The sequence below is a fragment of the Trematomus bernacchii genome, unplaced genomic scaffold (genome assembly GCF_902827165.1).
Source record: "Trematomus bernacchii unplaced genomic scaffold, fTreBer1.1, whole genome shotgun sequence".
Classification (NCBI taxonomy): Eukaryota; Metazoa; Chordata; class Actinopteri; order Perciformes; family Nototheniidae; genus Trematomus; species Trematomus bernacchii.
This window is the reverse complement of record NW_022987727.1, coordinates 11,367,648-11,384,160: the sequence shown is the minus strand read 5'-3', so window position 1 is coordinate 11,384,160 and position 16,513 is coordinate 11,367,648. Positions and strand designations below refer to the sequence as shown.

The 16,513-nt window shown below is 44.7% G+C and overlaps 2 protein-coding genes across 3 annotated transcripts in view; both read left to right on the top strand.

Annotated features, from left to right (window-relative positions):
• The window catches only part of arhgap4b (Rho GTPase activating protein 4b), a 45,483-nt gene extending 40,544 nt beyond the window's left edge, over window positions 1-4,939 (top strand). For both annotated transcript variants that reach the window (XM_034145128.1, XM_034145127.1), the window contains exons 21-24: window positions 292-384; window positions 874-981; window positions 1,596-1,698; window positions 2,587-4,939. In XM_034145128.1, coding sequence (XP_034001019.1) covers window positions 292-384; window positions 874-981; window positions 1,596-1,698; window positions 2,587-2,778 — 496 coding nt within the window. In that variant the 3' untranslated portion in view covers window positions 2,779-4,939. The remainder of the gene's footprint in view (window positions 1-291; window positions 385-873; window positions 982-1,595; window positions 1,699-2,586) is intronic.
• Window positions 4,940-7,704: 2,765 nt separating this feature from the next.
• On the top strand, window positions 7,705-16,154 carry zgc:158296 (uncharacterized protein LOC791212 homolog). The gene is made up of 4 exons (XM_034145287.1): window positions 7,705-7,901; window positions 8,435-8,706; window positions 14,891-15,078; window positions 15,802-16,154. The coding sequence occupies exons 2-4, from the start codon at window positions 8,437-8,439 to the stop codon at window positions 15,983-15,985; spliced, it is 642 nt and encodes a 213-aa protein (XP_034001178.1). The 5' UTR covers window positions 7,705-7,901; window positions 8,435-8,436; the 3' UTR covers window positions 15,986-16,154.
• The last annotated feature ends 359 nt before the right edge of the window (window positions 16,155-16,513 follow it).

Genomic DNA, 16,513 nt, shown 5'->3' with positions numbered 1-16,513 from the left:
CATCAATTAAAATAACATAAAACATGCTTAACAAAGATCACACAGTTTGAATGTGTGTATGTGAGGCTGTTGCTTTGCATTGTACTATATTATAAGGAGTTGGCATTATTTTGTCATTTTGCTATATATTTCTATAAAAATGTTCCACACAAAAACTGTGTTCACATTTGAAATAAATCCTGCTTCTGCCGCCTCCCACACTTTTTTATCACCTTTATTCTTTAAAAAAAAAAGTTGTACTTGTGAAATGTATTCTTAATATATCCTTATTTTTTCTTTCTCATTTCTTAGGTCAGAGCGAGGGAAAAGAGAGGAGGGGGGAGGAGGGGGAGGCAGCACTGGAAACCTGACAGCAGAAGATCTACAGACGGAGAACACAACTCGGTACACACACACACACACACACACACACATACACACACACACAGATATGTACCGACACATACTTGAAAGCCCTATGCAATATTATTTCACACCAAAAAAACACAATAGACGTAGACAGCAAAACGAATGCACACACACGCACGCACGCACACACACACACACACACACACACACACACACACACACACACACACACACACACACACCACACACACACACACACAACACACACACACACACACACACACACACACACACACACACACACACACACACACACACACACACACACACACACACACACACACACACACACACACACACACACACACACACACACACACACACACACACACACCACACACCACACCACACACACGATCAAATATACTCACTTTCACATTATTGCACACAGTTACAAACAGGAACAAACTCTCGCACATGAATGCAAACGCCACATAGTTTCATAAAGTTTCGCTGTCTCGACAGGATGCGGGTTAACAGCGACAGTGCTTCATTGCCCGGGAGACAGAGAGGAAGTGAGGGGAGCCCCAATCGAAAGCAGCCAACCTCTCCCGCCACACGACACCTGCCAGTGTAAGACTGAAATGACACCTTGTGTGTAACGTATGATGTGTGTACTCTGTGCTGGACTCAACCCTCAAATTCATAGTGATTTAAAGCCTCTTGTATGAAGGTATATGATATGATGTCAAGATATAGGGGATACATATCATGTATATAATATCATTCAGCAATAAGGAAAATGACAGAGAGAACCATACACAATAATACCATATTTAAAATAACAACGCATCATATCCAAGGAAGCTTAATGCGTTCCGTTTGCCATGTTATCTATACAAACAAGGCTATTATCTCGTAATTATGAGTACGAGAATTTCATGGGATATCTCAACATTCTTTAATTTATGTGAAAACTTGATTGCCTTTTTCTACGTTTTAGTCGGGGACAGACAAACAAAGAAACGCACACACAGACATAACCAAACTCATCATTCCACATTTACAGGAAAGTTCCCAAGAGTTTGTAATGAGTATTTGAATTGAATTTGGACCATTGCCATGATCTGATATGATATGAAATGGTCTTTATAGTGGTAGAAACATAAATCATGACTGCGTTCAGAGCAAATTTGGATACTTTGGATATATATTGTGTCCAACCTGTGTTACCTTTTGTCTTTTAGGTCTCAGGAGCGCAGACACACTTTGGACACTGTGAGACAGGGCAGCTTCAGAGCACCAGATAGACCTCCATTTGTTCAGGCAGACAGACCACCAGTGGACAAGGTTTGTAGACCATCCTGGACTCATACAGCTCATACGTTACACCTGTGCCTATGGTACTATGAATTCAGTAAGGCAGGTTAGAGCATTGCCAGGAAAGTGGAGCTAGGGTTAGGGTCACGGTTAGAATGAAAAAACAAGGGCATTAGACATCTCAAGAAAAGATTTCAAATGTGGTTGATACATTGGAGGGATATCATTTATGGCTCTTTCCATAACAAGTCGATCATTTATTTTAACTTTGTTAATGAGTCTTTCTAACAAAGGATCAGTAGCCTATACTGTTTCTGTTCTGAGATCTTTCCTGTGATCAACACATGTGATTGCACTTTGGTGTTTAAAAGTAAGAGTTTAACAAGTTAGTTTGGCTCTTTTGATTTTCATATTGAAGCTGTTGTTTAAATGTAGCTTAAGCAAATGTATATATTTAAATATTAGTTTGTAGTAGTATGTGGTACTTACTTACTAGTTCATGTATGACTTAGTTGACAGTTAGCCCCCAAAAGGTTTTTAGCCACCTTTAGTTTAGCTAATTTAGCTATCGTCAAAGCCACCAGAATCATTGATTAAAAGTGTTATTTTACCTCACAGAACACGGGAGATGGTGGTCTACTGTACCTCTACCTCCATGATTTAGTTAGTTTTATTGTTAGTCTTAGTCTTATTGTGTGACTTTGTGAATCTGAACTAGCACCTTTAAAATATTAAAGTTACACAAACGATAATTTAATAAGATAATGACTATCATTGTGTGAGAAGGGGCATTTGAAATGGATGTACTTGAACGCAGCATCTATATAGCATCTTTCAGTGGGAGGTGTTTTCAGGGATGTTCATTATCTTCCATGTCTCCCTCCTCTGCTGTTTGCTTCTCCTCTTCTGCTCTCTCAGGAAATGATCAGCCGTCAGATGAACTCGGTGTTCAAGGAGCTCCTGTCTCGCCAGCCAACCCTGCCGCCGTCAACCCTTCCCCCCACTGCTCCCTCCTCCTCCTCCTCCTCCTCTGTTCCTCAAGCTGCCCCCACTGCCAAAAAAGTTGGATTCGGCCTCAGAGGAAGGACCCTTTTCAGACCGGTGGACTAAAAGAAAGGAGAGGATGAGTGGAATTGTTGATTTGTTGTTTAACGATGATTATGCTGATGCATTAAGTGAAGATATTGATTTATTTTTTTGACACGTGTATAATATTTGCCATCTCATAGTGCCACTAGTCTCGGTGCCGTGTAACTGTACTGTACTGTGTGTCTGTTTTAAAGCTGGTTTTGGTATTTTTATTTTCTTTGGGTCTGTTTGAGTCCCCCAGGCTTTTGTACCTTTTGGGGAATCAGGGATGTGACATCACCAGACTGACTTTTATGAGTGGCTGCCATGATACTTTAAAAAATATTTTTAGGCTGCCCCTTAGTGGCAGCTCTGATGTTTGCTTCATTTAAAAAAAGAAAACTGATCCGGGGCCAGAGTGCCTTCAAATCTTCACATTTATTTCACTTGAAAAGAACCCCAAGGTGTTCAATATTAATTAAGACGTTATGAAATAAAATCAAGCACACGTTACAAGATGGAAACAAAGATTTGTGAATTACTTGAAGAAATAGTTTAAACTCAACTGCTTATTTTGAGGTGTTTTTCTCATCATTCATTTTTATGATAATATCATTTCATTGGATATTATCCATTAAAGTTATGTTTATTTATGTCCAATAGTGTAGTTTTATTTTTCCAGATAACACTTTGATTTCGTGTCAAGTTTTATTTCATGACATTTTTCTTTATGAATGTTTTTATCTATGTCACTTAGAGTGCATTCACCACCCTCCCACCTTTCAACCAATCGCATGTTCCCTGCTTTTTAAATATCCCATATGGTAAAAAATGTGGGTTTTCATGTCTTTTTTTAATTTTTCAAATAGGTCAGGTGCCACAAAAATACTGTGAAGAGTCAACCCATGGAGGAATGCACACAGCCCGCTTTTAAAAACTGTGCCTTTAAACGAGCTGTCATTCCCTGGCTGCAATTACAATGCAGAGACACAGAAAGCACATGAGACTCGGAAACACTGACCAATCAGAGCAGGATGGGCTTTTTTAGGGGGGGCCTTAAAAAGACCGGTTAACAAATCAAGCGTATTAGACGGGGGAAATATAAATATATATTTTTGAAAACTTTAGCATGTGAACATGTAGAAGAAGAAACCCAAAATACAAGTATCAGCCTGAAAATGGGGATAATATTTGTCCTTTAAGATAGCTAATTGAGAACACCACATTTAGCCAGTTAGCAACCTGTTAGCTCGATCAAAAACAATGCCAATTTAACTCTAAACTTTAAAAATAGAGGCCCCTGCTTCAAATAGAGGCCCCTGTTTTAAACAGATGCAGTAAAAACAGACGGTCATTTTGATATTGTCTAAGTCTTAGCTTAATGCTACCTCCTTAGCCAGCTAACTAGCTAGGGGAGCACGCGAGCATCCTCATCTAGGTTCAGAGAGACACCATTTAAAAGTGAAATGAAATAAATAGTGACATGACTAAAAAGACAGATGTACAGAGCAGTATTAGGGCCAGGCATAGGGGCAAAAGCAAGAGGATGGAGATATATTTTGCATTTAGAGGACATTGTCAAAATATTAAGAGTAAAGTCACACGGTATATTTTCTAACCAGAATAAAGTTCCATGTTTCATTTCAAGGTGTCAACACCATTCTCTAGATTTTAGTTTTATTTAAAACATTACCATTCACTTTTTTTATGAAAGGGTATTCTGACTTTTTTTTTTGAAATTTCAACTTTAATCTCAACATTTCAACTTTTTTCTTAATATTTTGACCTTATCCTGAACAATTTGGAGTTAATTCTAACATTTTAACATTATTCCTAAATTACTTTTAAAACTTTATTCTCCCTATTTCCCTGACGCCTGGCCATAAAACTCTACCGCATCACAGATGACGAAATAACATGTTATTATAGTGAATTAAGTCTTAACAATTTATCAATCATTATTTCCCAAACGATTGTTTTATTTATAAATGTAGGCACATTTTTGTTGTCTGAATGATTTATTTCATAATTATTTATCTATTTATTCATTTAATATTGAACATTTTGGGCCCCCAAAGATGTTGGAAAGACTTTAGACAGTAGGGCCGGTCATACTTTAATGCAGCGTAAGCACACACACACACACACACACACACACACACACACACACACACACACACACACACACCACACACACACACACACACACACACACACACACACACACACACACACACCACACACACACACACACACACACACACACACACACACACACACACACACACACACACACACACACACACACACACACACACACACACACACACACACACACACACACACACACACACACACACACACACACACACACACACACACACACACACACACACACACACATTCCCCTTCATATGTGATAAATGGCCTGAAAGGCAGGCTAAAACTCAGGGCTTCTGCAGAGTTAGAGCCAAGCTAACTCAGGTTTGGCTTCAATGGAATAAGTTAGAATTTCTCACTCAGGGCTGTGGTTGTCTTGCTCTTCAACTGGAAACTGTGCCCTAGCCTCAAGAGCCAAAATGGTCCCCATATCAGAGAGACTTTCTCTGGTTTAAACTGTGAATGCAATGGCTACATTTTGGAGCCACAATCAAAACTCTTTCTCTCATTCATCCACACATTTTGGCCCCCCTTTGACTATCCAACACCATATATAGGTTCCATTGTTTAAGGTTTTTTGCAAGTGTAAAATGACTCCAAAAGCATTTGAAATGTGCGTACGTTATCGAATCTCCCCTCTGTTGTGTTTCAGTATTGGAAACATAAAAGGAGAATCCTTTTTTGATTGATTCTGCCTCTATGATTAAAACACCCTGTTATTCTGGATCACTGTTTGATGATGTCACAAAATGTACTGTGTCCAAATGTATATGTGGTGTTAAAAAAGAAAGAAGAAGAACTCAATAAAGTGATGAATGATTAAAAGGTTGTCAGTGTATTTCAATTGTGTTCCATGAGCAGATCTACAGGGAGCCATGAGGGAGCATCTTACATAGAATTTGCCCCATATGCTTCTAGCTTGAAGCACCATTACGCACTTTGACAACATTTTTGCATGTTATCAGCTTATTAAATTGCCTCTCGTGTCCAAAAGGACATGAACAGCGGCCTCCTTACACTTTAATCCTTCACAGTAGACATTTGAACATATAGAATTGCGGATCACCACTTTCATTGAATTTTGGATGATTTAGTCAACTTTGTAACACCCATGGTGTTCCCGGTCAATTAGGCTGGTGCCCCACGAGGATGAAAACGGGTTGTATCCGCATATTTCTCTTGCGTATAGCCCTTTTTGCCACACGAGGCCGTAACTAAACGATAGAAACGGACCCCGCAAACGACAACGGGTCCAAAGGTGGATAGATCTGGGAACGGAGCACTCTGGGGGGTCATACGGCTCCGTGTGGTAGCCTCTATACGATCATTTTGTGATAATGATGACGCAATAGCCCCGCCTCCCCCCCACCTCTGCTGCTCACCCCCGCAAAAGTACACTGCACACTGAATTCAGATTATTTATCTTTATCTCGATATGAACATAAACGCGAGTGAAGTCTAATCTGACAGGACGGAGACACGCAGCTCCTCCCGCTGTGATGCAGCGGGAGCAAAACACACACTTCAAGTCAGATCATCACCCTTAGCTATTTTAATTGGCCTACCTCTCAAACTACCTAAACTAGTTATAAATATGTTTATTTTTTACTGTCGGCCGGGTCACTCATTACTGGATCAGTTGTCAGAAGAGAGGAAAAAGAGAGGACAGGCTCCGTGTATTTTATTATTATATATAGTCGTTATTCATTTGTTTTAAAGCTTAATAAATAACAAAGAAGACCTTTGACCGGCACTTTTATAATTTTGTCCGGAAGATTTAAACTTTTACACACGTTGACCGGCGAAAAACTCTGTCCGGTTCCCTCGGCCTTCACCACGGTGAATAAACAGAAGGGCAACCATGCTTCTTCGCTGCTTTTTCTGGAGGAAGTTACAGCGCCACGTACAGGCTCGGCATATGTACTGCAGCTTTTTCCAGCGGTTGGATCTAAACGGAGCTGAGTCACTATCCGGTGTATATTGCGTGTGGACGGAAGCTTTTTTGCGATTGTGATTGCGTTAATCCTATGCGTTTTGCCGTATGCGTTCCCGTGGGGCACCAGCCTTACTAACCATCTGGATCAGATAAAACACACACACACACCTACTCTAGATGTTTCCCCCCCCCCTTATGTGCCCATCCCCCCATGTGAATCACACCTGGCACACGCAATACATGTTCAGTGTCTATTCTTTGTATATTTACTGCAGTTCTTCATGTATACCAGTAGTCTGATACAATATTTACAGTTTGAAAGGGTGTTAAATGAAATTTGGTGATGATTAATGGTTTTTGTGTTAATGTAATAGCAGTTAAAACAGGACCGTTCAAATTTGACAGCGAACACCAAAGTAAGGGGGGGGAAACGAAGACAATAGGAGGGTTAATCCAATCAAAAATAAAATAAAAGATAACATTTTGATGCTGAAATTATAAACACAAATAATATAAAGATAGGAAAATATTCAAATATTTTTTTTTTCTGCTGTCGTTTAACAATATACAAGTAAATGTTTATCATAGTTTGAAATAAGCAAATACTACTTCCCACCTCATTGTTGTGCGCTGTGCGTGAGGTGTGCATGTGTGTGTGTGTGTGTGTGCATTCGTGTGTGCGCGTAGTTGTGTGTGTGTGTGTGTGATTGTTTCAATTTTTGTGTAACGATGGCACCCTAGTGCTGTAACGTGATCTTTTAGGCCCATCCGCTCCTCTGCCTAAAATAACCCCTTCTCACAGCCACCCAACACACACACAGACACACACACTCACGCACAAGGAATAAGAGGCACTGTACCAAATGAGCACTTCTGGTGTCTGTCTGTGTGTGTATGAGTTCTCATAAGCCAACTCAGCTCTGAGGGACATTGTGATTAAGCGGCTGAACTGATCTCATTGACATTTCAGATTATCACTCTGCAGGGCTCGTCTGCCTTCTTATCTCCTTCCTCTGCAAGGGTCTATGTCACTGATACAGGATTAAGATAGCCCTTTACAGTAAGTAAGGTAAGTCAGACATGATTTATCATTTCGACTGTTGCGGTCCCTGTTGTGGATCTGCTGCCATTATATCTCAAGAAGGATATGATTTGCAACAACAGTTCTTCACCTCAGAAGTAGCTGTTTCATGTATATCAAAGCAAATGGGTTACAAGTCTTTAAAATCAACCTGCATGTATTATTGATTAATAATAAAAAGACTTAATCAACTGCAAGACTTTGGTCATATATTTTAGATAATATGACACATTCTTTTCTTTTGCTCTATTTTCATTTTTGAATGTCATTTTAAAATGGCCAGCTGCTATTTACAGATTTTGGTATGGCTTCTTTTTTGGGGGCTAACAGGTGCTAGTGCCAGTGCTCAGCTTGCTGTTACACGCAACATGCCTGAAATGAAATGTGCTGCAGGGGTGTATTTATGTGTGTGCTGTGTGTGTGCATTTATTTACAGTATAAATGTGTGTATGTTAGTGCAATATCAGAATAGACCCTCTATCTTCTTGCAAGTGAAAGCCAGCGTATCCTTGGTCCTTCAGTGATGATGATGATGGTGAGTGATGACTGTCTGGTGGAGTGTAAGATCGATGACGACAGTGATGAGTACGATGACAGAGAAGGAGAACAGATAACCACGCCTCCTCCTCCTCCTGAGTTTGCATCAAAAGTCCCGACTCCAGCGTCCAAACCTCCAACCCCTTCCACGGCCCCTGCTACGCCCACACCGACCCATACACCCACATCCACCCGTACGCCATCACCCACCCTTCCGGTCAACAGGGACCCTCATGGCATCAACCAGCACCTTAAGGTTCATTCTGTCATCCTCTTCTGCTACTATTTATTGTGGTGTACCCCAAGGTTCCCTTTTAGGTCCTCTTTTCTTTGGATTATTTGTGATGACACTGGAGTCTCTTTTTAGAACAGCTCTTATTTTTGCTATGTTTATGACAGGTAGCTGTATTTCCACTTGAAACTGAACAAAGCACATGATCTTAATCCACTTCTAAGTTATCTTGAAGATGTTAATTGACATTGGCCACATTTCTAAGACAGAGGTCCAGGGGCCTCATTTATAACGCCTTGCGTAGGATTCACGTGGGAAGGTTGCTTAATACAAAGCAAAAAAATAGGTACAGAAATTTTCCGAAATTTTCCGATTCACAAAACATTGCGCACCGGCGAGGGAAGTGCGTACTGCACTTCCTACGCCTGTTTCCCTTTATAAATCACAATCGACTCGAAATGCGGCGCAGCTTTTGCAGGCTTCCCATCACACCCATATTTGCCCATACATAGTCAAATAAACGCCCATTCATTCATTCATTTTGACTGACTGCATGAAGAAGATCGCAGGAAATGACGACAGAACAGCTAAAAAAGACATCTCACACCGTGTCAGATTTTGGTTATTTTGGGGAGGTCGAGATGAATCATATTGTTTGGTGGATGCAGTTTGAACCAGAGTAGCAGCATGGAGGTCGGATCGTCACCAAAATAAATAAGTGGTCCGAAAAAGGTTAATGACAAAAAAAATACACATAACCTTCCTCAGGCAGTGTGTTTTTACCGGGGACAGGAGACACCCCCTTGATGAGAAACTGTAAGAAATGATCGGGGAATCCCTCCGGAGTGGAGTCATGACGACTGGATCTGAATTATTTTGTTGTATTTGGTGGTTTGTGTTCCAGCTTTCGATCAGCAACTATATATCCATAATCCACCAGTTAAAGGAAATACAACTAATGTATTGTGTTATATTAGCTGTACAATTTACCACATATGGTGTTCTTAGTTTCCATACCTCCTGTGTTTTACGAGCGACTTATCAAGTCTTGGCAAACGGCATAAAACACGATTAAACGTGATAGGATATAAAACGATAGTTACGGCTGTAACTACGGTTCTATGAGTCCCGGATGACCGCCAGAGGCGGTGCTTTTAGCACTGGATATGTCCATCGTGCGCATGCGCAGCTCGAGTACCAATAACAACAAAGTCACCTGTGACCCACGTGACACCGGCTATAACAGCCGGTGTCGACAGAGGATCTGTTCCCAGAATCTTCTCGCGAGCACACAAGAGTTCTGAGTGACAGGAAACTCTGGCGGTCATCCGGGACTCATGGAACCGTAGTTACAGCCGTAACTATCGTTCTATTTCGTCCCTACTGACCGCCAGAAGCGGTGCTTTTAGCACTGGATGACTTATACCAACCATGTCATGAAGAATCCAAGCCCTGGCTCACTACTGGAAGCAGCGGAGCTCGGCAAAAGGACCACGCCCAAAGAATGGGGAGTGGCGACATTAACCCGATAACTGGAGAATGTGCCAGAAGACGCCCGCGACGCCGCGGCGCAGATGGTCTCCAGGGGCGCCCCTCTCAGGGCAGCCCAAGATGTTGAGATGCTCCTTGCAGAGTGGTATCTCAGCCCAGATGGCAAGGGGCGGCCACTGGCCCCGTAGGCATGTGAGATGGTATCGACAACCCAGTGGGGCAGCCACTGGTAGAGGGCACACCTCCTTTAGTGCCGCTATGGCAAAAACAAGAGTTGCTCCGACTGCCGTATATAGGCAGTAGCCTCGATATTCGCCCTTTGGGCACCCACAGGGCACAGCCACTTCGACGTGCCGTTCTCCCGAATGTCAAAGCGTGCCAGCTGGGCAGGCTGATTGAAGTGGGTTTGTGGAAGCACCCTGGGCAGGAATGCCAAGGGCAACACCTGAGAGTCCCACCTCGGGCATGTATCGTTTATGGAGAGGACATGTAACTCCCCAACTTGCCTCCCTGAGGCCATGGCAAGCAGAAATGCTGCCTTCGTGGGCAGCCACCAAAGCCCCACCTGGGCCAGGGGCTCGAAGGGAGGAGATGATAGGGCATCCGGCAGCAGGGGCAGGCCCCAAGCCGGAGCCCTCGGGGTGCTAGGGGGACGCTGCCGTAAAGCCCCTCTTCAGGAAGAGGGACACCGACCTGAGGCACCCCGCCGTGGCGCCGTCGACCCGAACATGTCGGGCAGAAATAGCAGCCACATAAATTCAGACTGGAGTGAGAACGTCCACTATCTAGAAGGGACTGCCGTCTGGGCAACAGTGTACCTGCTGTCCCAAGGAACATGCATATTCTTGCCCCTCAGTTGGGGTAGAAAGTACGTGAGCGCAAGCTGCACAGCCCGAAGCTCTAGCACGTTGACATGGCGTGCACCCTCCTGGGCAGACCACTGACCCTGAGCGGTCCTGCCCTGCCGCACTGCACCCCACCCTAAGAGACATGCACCTATGGTGACGGTCTCCTGGCGGGATGGGATGGCGCCCATGGGCACGCCCATCAGGAGATAGACCCTGCCCCTCCGGCGTGACAGAGAGTGGAGACAACGCTGCAACGCTCTGACTTTCCTGTGTCTGTGCCACTTGGCATCCAAGAGAAGGCTGATCAGCCACATCTGCATGGGGCACAACGACAGCGGGCCTAAGGGCCCAACGGCTGAGGCAGCCGTCAGTCTGCCCAAGGGCCGGAGGAACTGAATATCAGGCACCCTCTTGCCCGGCCCACGAGGAAGTAGGCATCCCTAAAGTCCACGGTTGCGAACCACTCCCCCTGTGCATGTGCTGCGGTCAGCATATGGAATGGCAGCACCTCCAGGAATCTGTCGATTCCTCTGAGGTCCAAGAGCAGGTGAAATCCGCCAACTTTCTTGGCCACGAGAAAGTACGCAGAGTAGAACCCCCTGGGCTAAGCAGAGGGTCTACTGGCTCGATTGCCTCCTTGGGCAGAAGGACGGACAACTCTTGGGCTAGAGCTAGGGCATCTGCCGGATCGCTGACGACTGTCATTTTGGCCCGGCCGAAGGCTAGGGGCCGGAACTGCGGTTCGTACCCCTGGGTTAAGGTGAAAACCACCCAAGGGCCGGAAGTACAGACAGCCCAGTAGCTGAGCTGCTGCTGGGGGGAGGCCGGTAAGGGTCTGAGGCACGAGGCCGCCTAGAAGGCCGGCAGCCGGGGGCACAACGGATGAGTGGGCCGCTGGGACCTGCGCAGACCACCACTGTAAGCTGGTGGCTGAGTGCGGCTGCTAGAGGGGCCCCTGGGCCTGCTGGGAGTGGGCACAGGCCTATAAAGACCCGAGAGCTGCTGCCTGGTCTGCCTAGCTTGGGCAGCACGCTCCAGTGCCTACAGGGCAGCTGCCCCAAACAGCTCCCCTGACTCGACTGGCACACTACGGAGGACATGTCTCCGACAGTGGTGACTAAGCAGGCCAAACCTGGCGACGAGTCTGCACCATAAGGACATGACTCGTCCCAATTCCCAAAGGCTTGCAGTGATGCATCGCTGAGGCCCAGCAAAGAAGGCTCAGCCGGAGCCTGCTGCAGAGAGGTAGAGACAGCCAGTATCAGATGGGAGAGAGAGTTCCCGTGCCGCTGTGTCGTAGGCTGTGTCGTAGGCCTTACAGAGCAGCTCGTTTGTGACCCTGCACTGAGGCCGAGGGCGCCTGGCATCCGGGGCCAGAATCGGGGAGGCGATGGCAGGCTCAATGGATGGCAAGCGACCCAGCCCCACCCTCGCCGGATCCTGCATGGCAGCAGAGTGGGAGAGGGCCCTGGTGTCTCTCTAGCATGCATGGAGCTCCCTCAGGTACTCCTCTAAAGGAGGAACAGTGGGAATGAAAGGGGCAGGGTTATGCCTGAAGAAGGCGCTAGCCTGGGTCGGCCTGCGGAACCTGAAGCTGCAAGCGTACCAGGGCCGCACGAATAATGGCCGCCATGGAGCCGTCCTCCGTGCCCTGCAAAGAGCTCTGAGCAGAGGAGTGGGGAGCCTCTTCGGGGGTGAGCGGGGCCCCGCCCCCCGCCCTTTCAAGAAGAGGTTCAGCCGGAGCCGCTAGTGACATGGCATCCTCAAGCAGAGGTGTGGCAACCGAAGGCGGGCCAGGCGGCAAGCTAGTAGCCCTGGCTGAAGGGCCAACAGGAGCGGCTTTGTCTGCTCCATGATGGCAGCTAACCGATCCACCTTAGGGGACAGCCCACATGAATGAGCCATTCTGTGGGTAGCCAGATGCAGCGTAGCCGGGAGCGGGTGCGGGAACACAGCCTGCACCAGCTACCTGTTTAACGGAAAGAGTAGAGCGGTGCTGCTACTCGCCGAATAGAAAGAGGGATGTAATTACACCCACGTTACCGGCAGAGGGAGCGGGAGCGAGAGCGCTGCCTTCGCCTAGCTGGATTAATAAACAAGGCAGTCTAGCGTCTACCAGGAGCGGGGGCGAGAACACTGCCTTCACTGGTTAAGTTCGAGACGAATGCCAGATGCAGCGTAACCGGGAGCGGGTGCGGGAACACAGCCTTCACCAGCTAGGACCGTAGTTACAGTAGTAACTCTGGCCAGAACTTACCTTACTCTTTGCACCTAACAAAAAACAGGCAAAATATGGCACTGTGGGCTTTCCATACAAATTAAATGAGAGACGCAGCGAAAGCTGGGAACTCAAATGCTAAAGATAGCTCGGGCACAACGCCACAAGCAGAACTTTCAAAAGAGCATCATAAGGGCAACTTTATGGGAGAGGAGGCGAGAACACTGTCGTCACCAGAAAGTAGCCCGACAATAACAAGACAGCAATCAGGACAACTTAGCTGGGAGAGGGTGCGGGAACACAGCCATCACCACAAGTTGACACAAACCTGTCCGTCGAGGCTCTGCACGGCGCACAGCCGGCCACAGCTCCTGGAGGACGCGTTAACAACCCGTAGCTCCGACTATCAGTCGCGAAGCTCCCCGCGGCCAGCTGTATGCAGAGAAATCCCTCAGATCAAACGTTCAAACCTGAACGCTGTAGGCTGCAAGAATGCAGCCACGGTACTCTCGCGCAGCGAGAAGATGAAAGGAACAGATCCTCTGTCGACACCGATATAGCCGGTGTCACGTGGGTCACAGGTGACTTTGTTGTTATTGGTACTCGAGCTGCGCATGCGCACGATGGACATATCCAGTGCTAAAAGCACCGCCTCTGGCGGTCAGTAGGGACGAAATAGAACCATGCTCGTATCTACAACCTATAGAAATGCAAAACGGCGTCAGTTTAGACGTAATTCTGTCCTCCTGCTTACCGCATCATTTATGAGAAAACATTTCATAACATTAACACAACATATTCGAGGTGGTTTTAAATAACATATCCGTATTTATTTATTTCTCCAAGTTATGTTTTTGTGTGCACTGAGGAGTCGCAAACAGGCGTTTGTTTAATCATTTTAAGATTGGCTTTAATCAATGTTTGAAAATGAATTCTTCATATATGATAAATGATAGGTAACATTTTATTTATGGTATTATTTCCACATATTTCTCTCCATTCTTCCTTCTGCCAACGGTGTCGCAGTTTCTCGTCTCTCCCGTTGTTGTGCTTAGTGCGTACGCATGGGTTAGAGTTTGCGTGGAGGACCGCACATTTTCCCGTCAAGTTAGTATTTTATAAATCGCAAACATTGCGTAGAAACTGGCGTACGCCATTTTTTGAGCGTATATCCCTTTATAAATGAGGCCCCTGATCACCAGTCCAGGAGAGATTTCACTATAAAGTAGGCAATCTTCGTGGGGCTCCTTACTCAAAAACGTAAGTTAACATGCAAATAAGAAAGAGAACAATACATGCAGTTCTTAATGTTTTTTCTTCCTTTATGTATGACTTTAGAACACAAAAAGTGATAATCATTTTTGCCGCTGAAAACCACCCTATGTTCAAACAGCAACTTGGGAAAAATATCCTGGCAACACTGTTTTTATACCTGTTACTAATAATTAATAATTTATGGAAAAATTACAAACTTTATTTCACCTGTTCTTACTGTAGGTTGTAAAAACCAGAGAGAACTTTTTTGGATTGGCAATCTATTTATGCTTTTATGTGTTCACATCTATACTGTAACTGAATACAGTTGTTCTTGTTCTATAAACAAACTGCTTTGACTAACCTTGTACCACCCACTCTTTGTTCTCATCTATAGGTAGAGGTCAGTGACGTACTGGCAGAGCCCGCCACACCTCATAGCATTGATCGAGTGTGGCTTCACAGCGTGGTTGGCTTTGAGAAGACTCGCATCTGGACGTACCGCTGCCTCTCCTTGCTGTTTGCAGTTCCTTTAGCTCTTCTTTGTGGAATCTCACTGGCCATTCTCGCCTGTCTACATGTCTGGTATGCCGATGCAATAAAACATTTTCCTCATGAAGTCGTGCACATTAGAGTCACATAGGCTGCATCTCACTTCGGTTAAATGAAATCCTTGCGTCCCTCACTTGCGTCGTTTCCCTGCGTTTAGTCCCTCCCACCAGGGAAGCATGGAGAGACGCAAGGAAACCACGAGAAGCAGGGAAATGAGTTTTAATAGCAATGGGACGTCGTTTCCTCCGGAGCGTCACGTGAAGCGACGTCCGTTTGTGATGACGCTGCACAGCTGATCGTCTGACAGCAGCCAGATCAGTTCATGCGCTGCATCGTCCAATCAGTGAGCGATACACAGTAAGGGGGCGGGGCGAGTGTCTGATGATTTCACCGGAGGATGGTCAGGTAGTTCCTCGATTATCGCTGCTCCGTTATCACTCCTCGATCCTCGATCCTCGATCCTCGGTCCCCCAGCAAAAATAAGGCCACTGGGACGCTACTCAAGATGGCGCAGACAAATCAACTTCCGGTGATACCGAGCCTGAGAAGCGAGGAAATGAAAAATAACCGAAGTGAGACGCACCCATGGTCACACATTCCTCAAATACAGTGAATGCAGAAGGTTCATACGATTAGCTACGATGGCCTGTGATCCATTAGTGTAATTGCAGTAATGTATACCTATAGGTTATGAGAAGAGAGTCGTTATTTCTGACATATTATTGTTTAAATAATTCTCTCCTTTTCTCCCTTTAGGTTTGTGGTGCCTTGCATACAGCTGAGCACCACCTTCCTTCCCTGCCTGCGGTCTTTATGTATGTGTGGTGTTAATGTTTTTATCACTCCCTTCTGTACATCTCTTGCTCTCTGCTGCAGCCAAATTGGCGTAACACTGTCGAACAAGGACTACCATCAAATGAGAGACAAAGAGACTGCATGAATGAGAGACATAGCGAGTGTTATCGAGTGACTGAATAAGTGAGAGAGAGATTGATTATTTTATAAAAATGTTCATGTGTCTTTTTTTGGTTTTATAATTGGCATGGTTCCGCAATTTTTTCATGTTAATGCTGTTTGATATGTTTTATATGTGTAAAGTCAGTTCATAGACAGTTTTTGTTATTATTTTGAAAATGTTTTTGATTCAATTGTACCATGCAATCAATAAAATAAATGTCAGAAGTTCCTTAAGCGTATTTGTTGTGAATGGATTTAACAGAAATGTGCACATTTTATTCTAGAATAAAGTTGACACAATTAATCAAATGCATCTTTTGGGATTTAATCATTTTATACTATTATATATTATACTGATTTAGTATTAGGGTTAGGGTCTTGTTTTAGGATTTGCTATGTTATAACTATTATTGTTTTTCAACATTTCTTTAAAACATTTTATAGATCAACTTTCATAAATTAATCATAAAGAATACTTTTTTAAATAAAAAACTAGCAATTGTGAATTGAA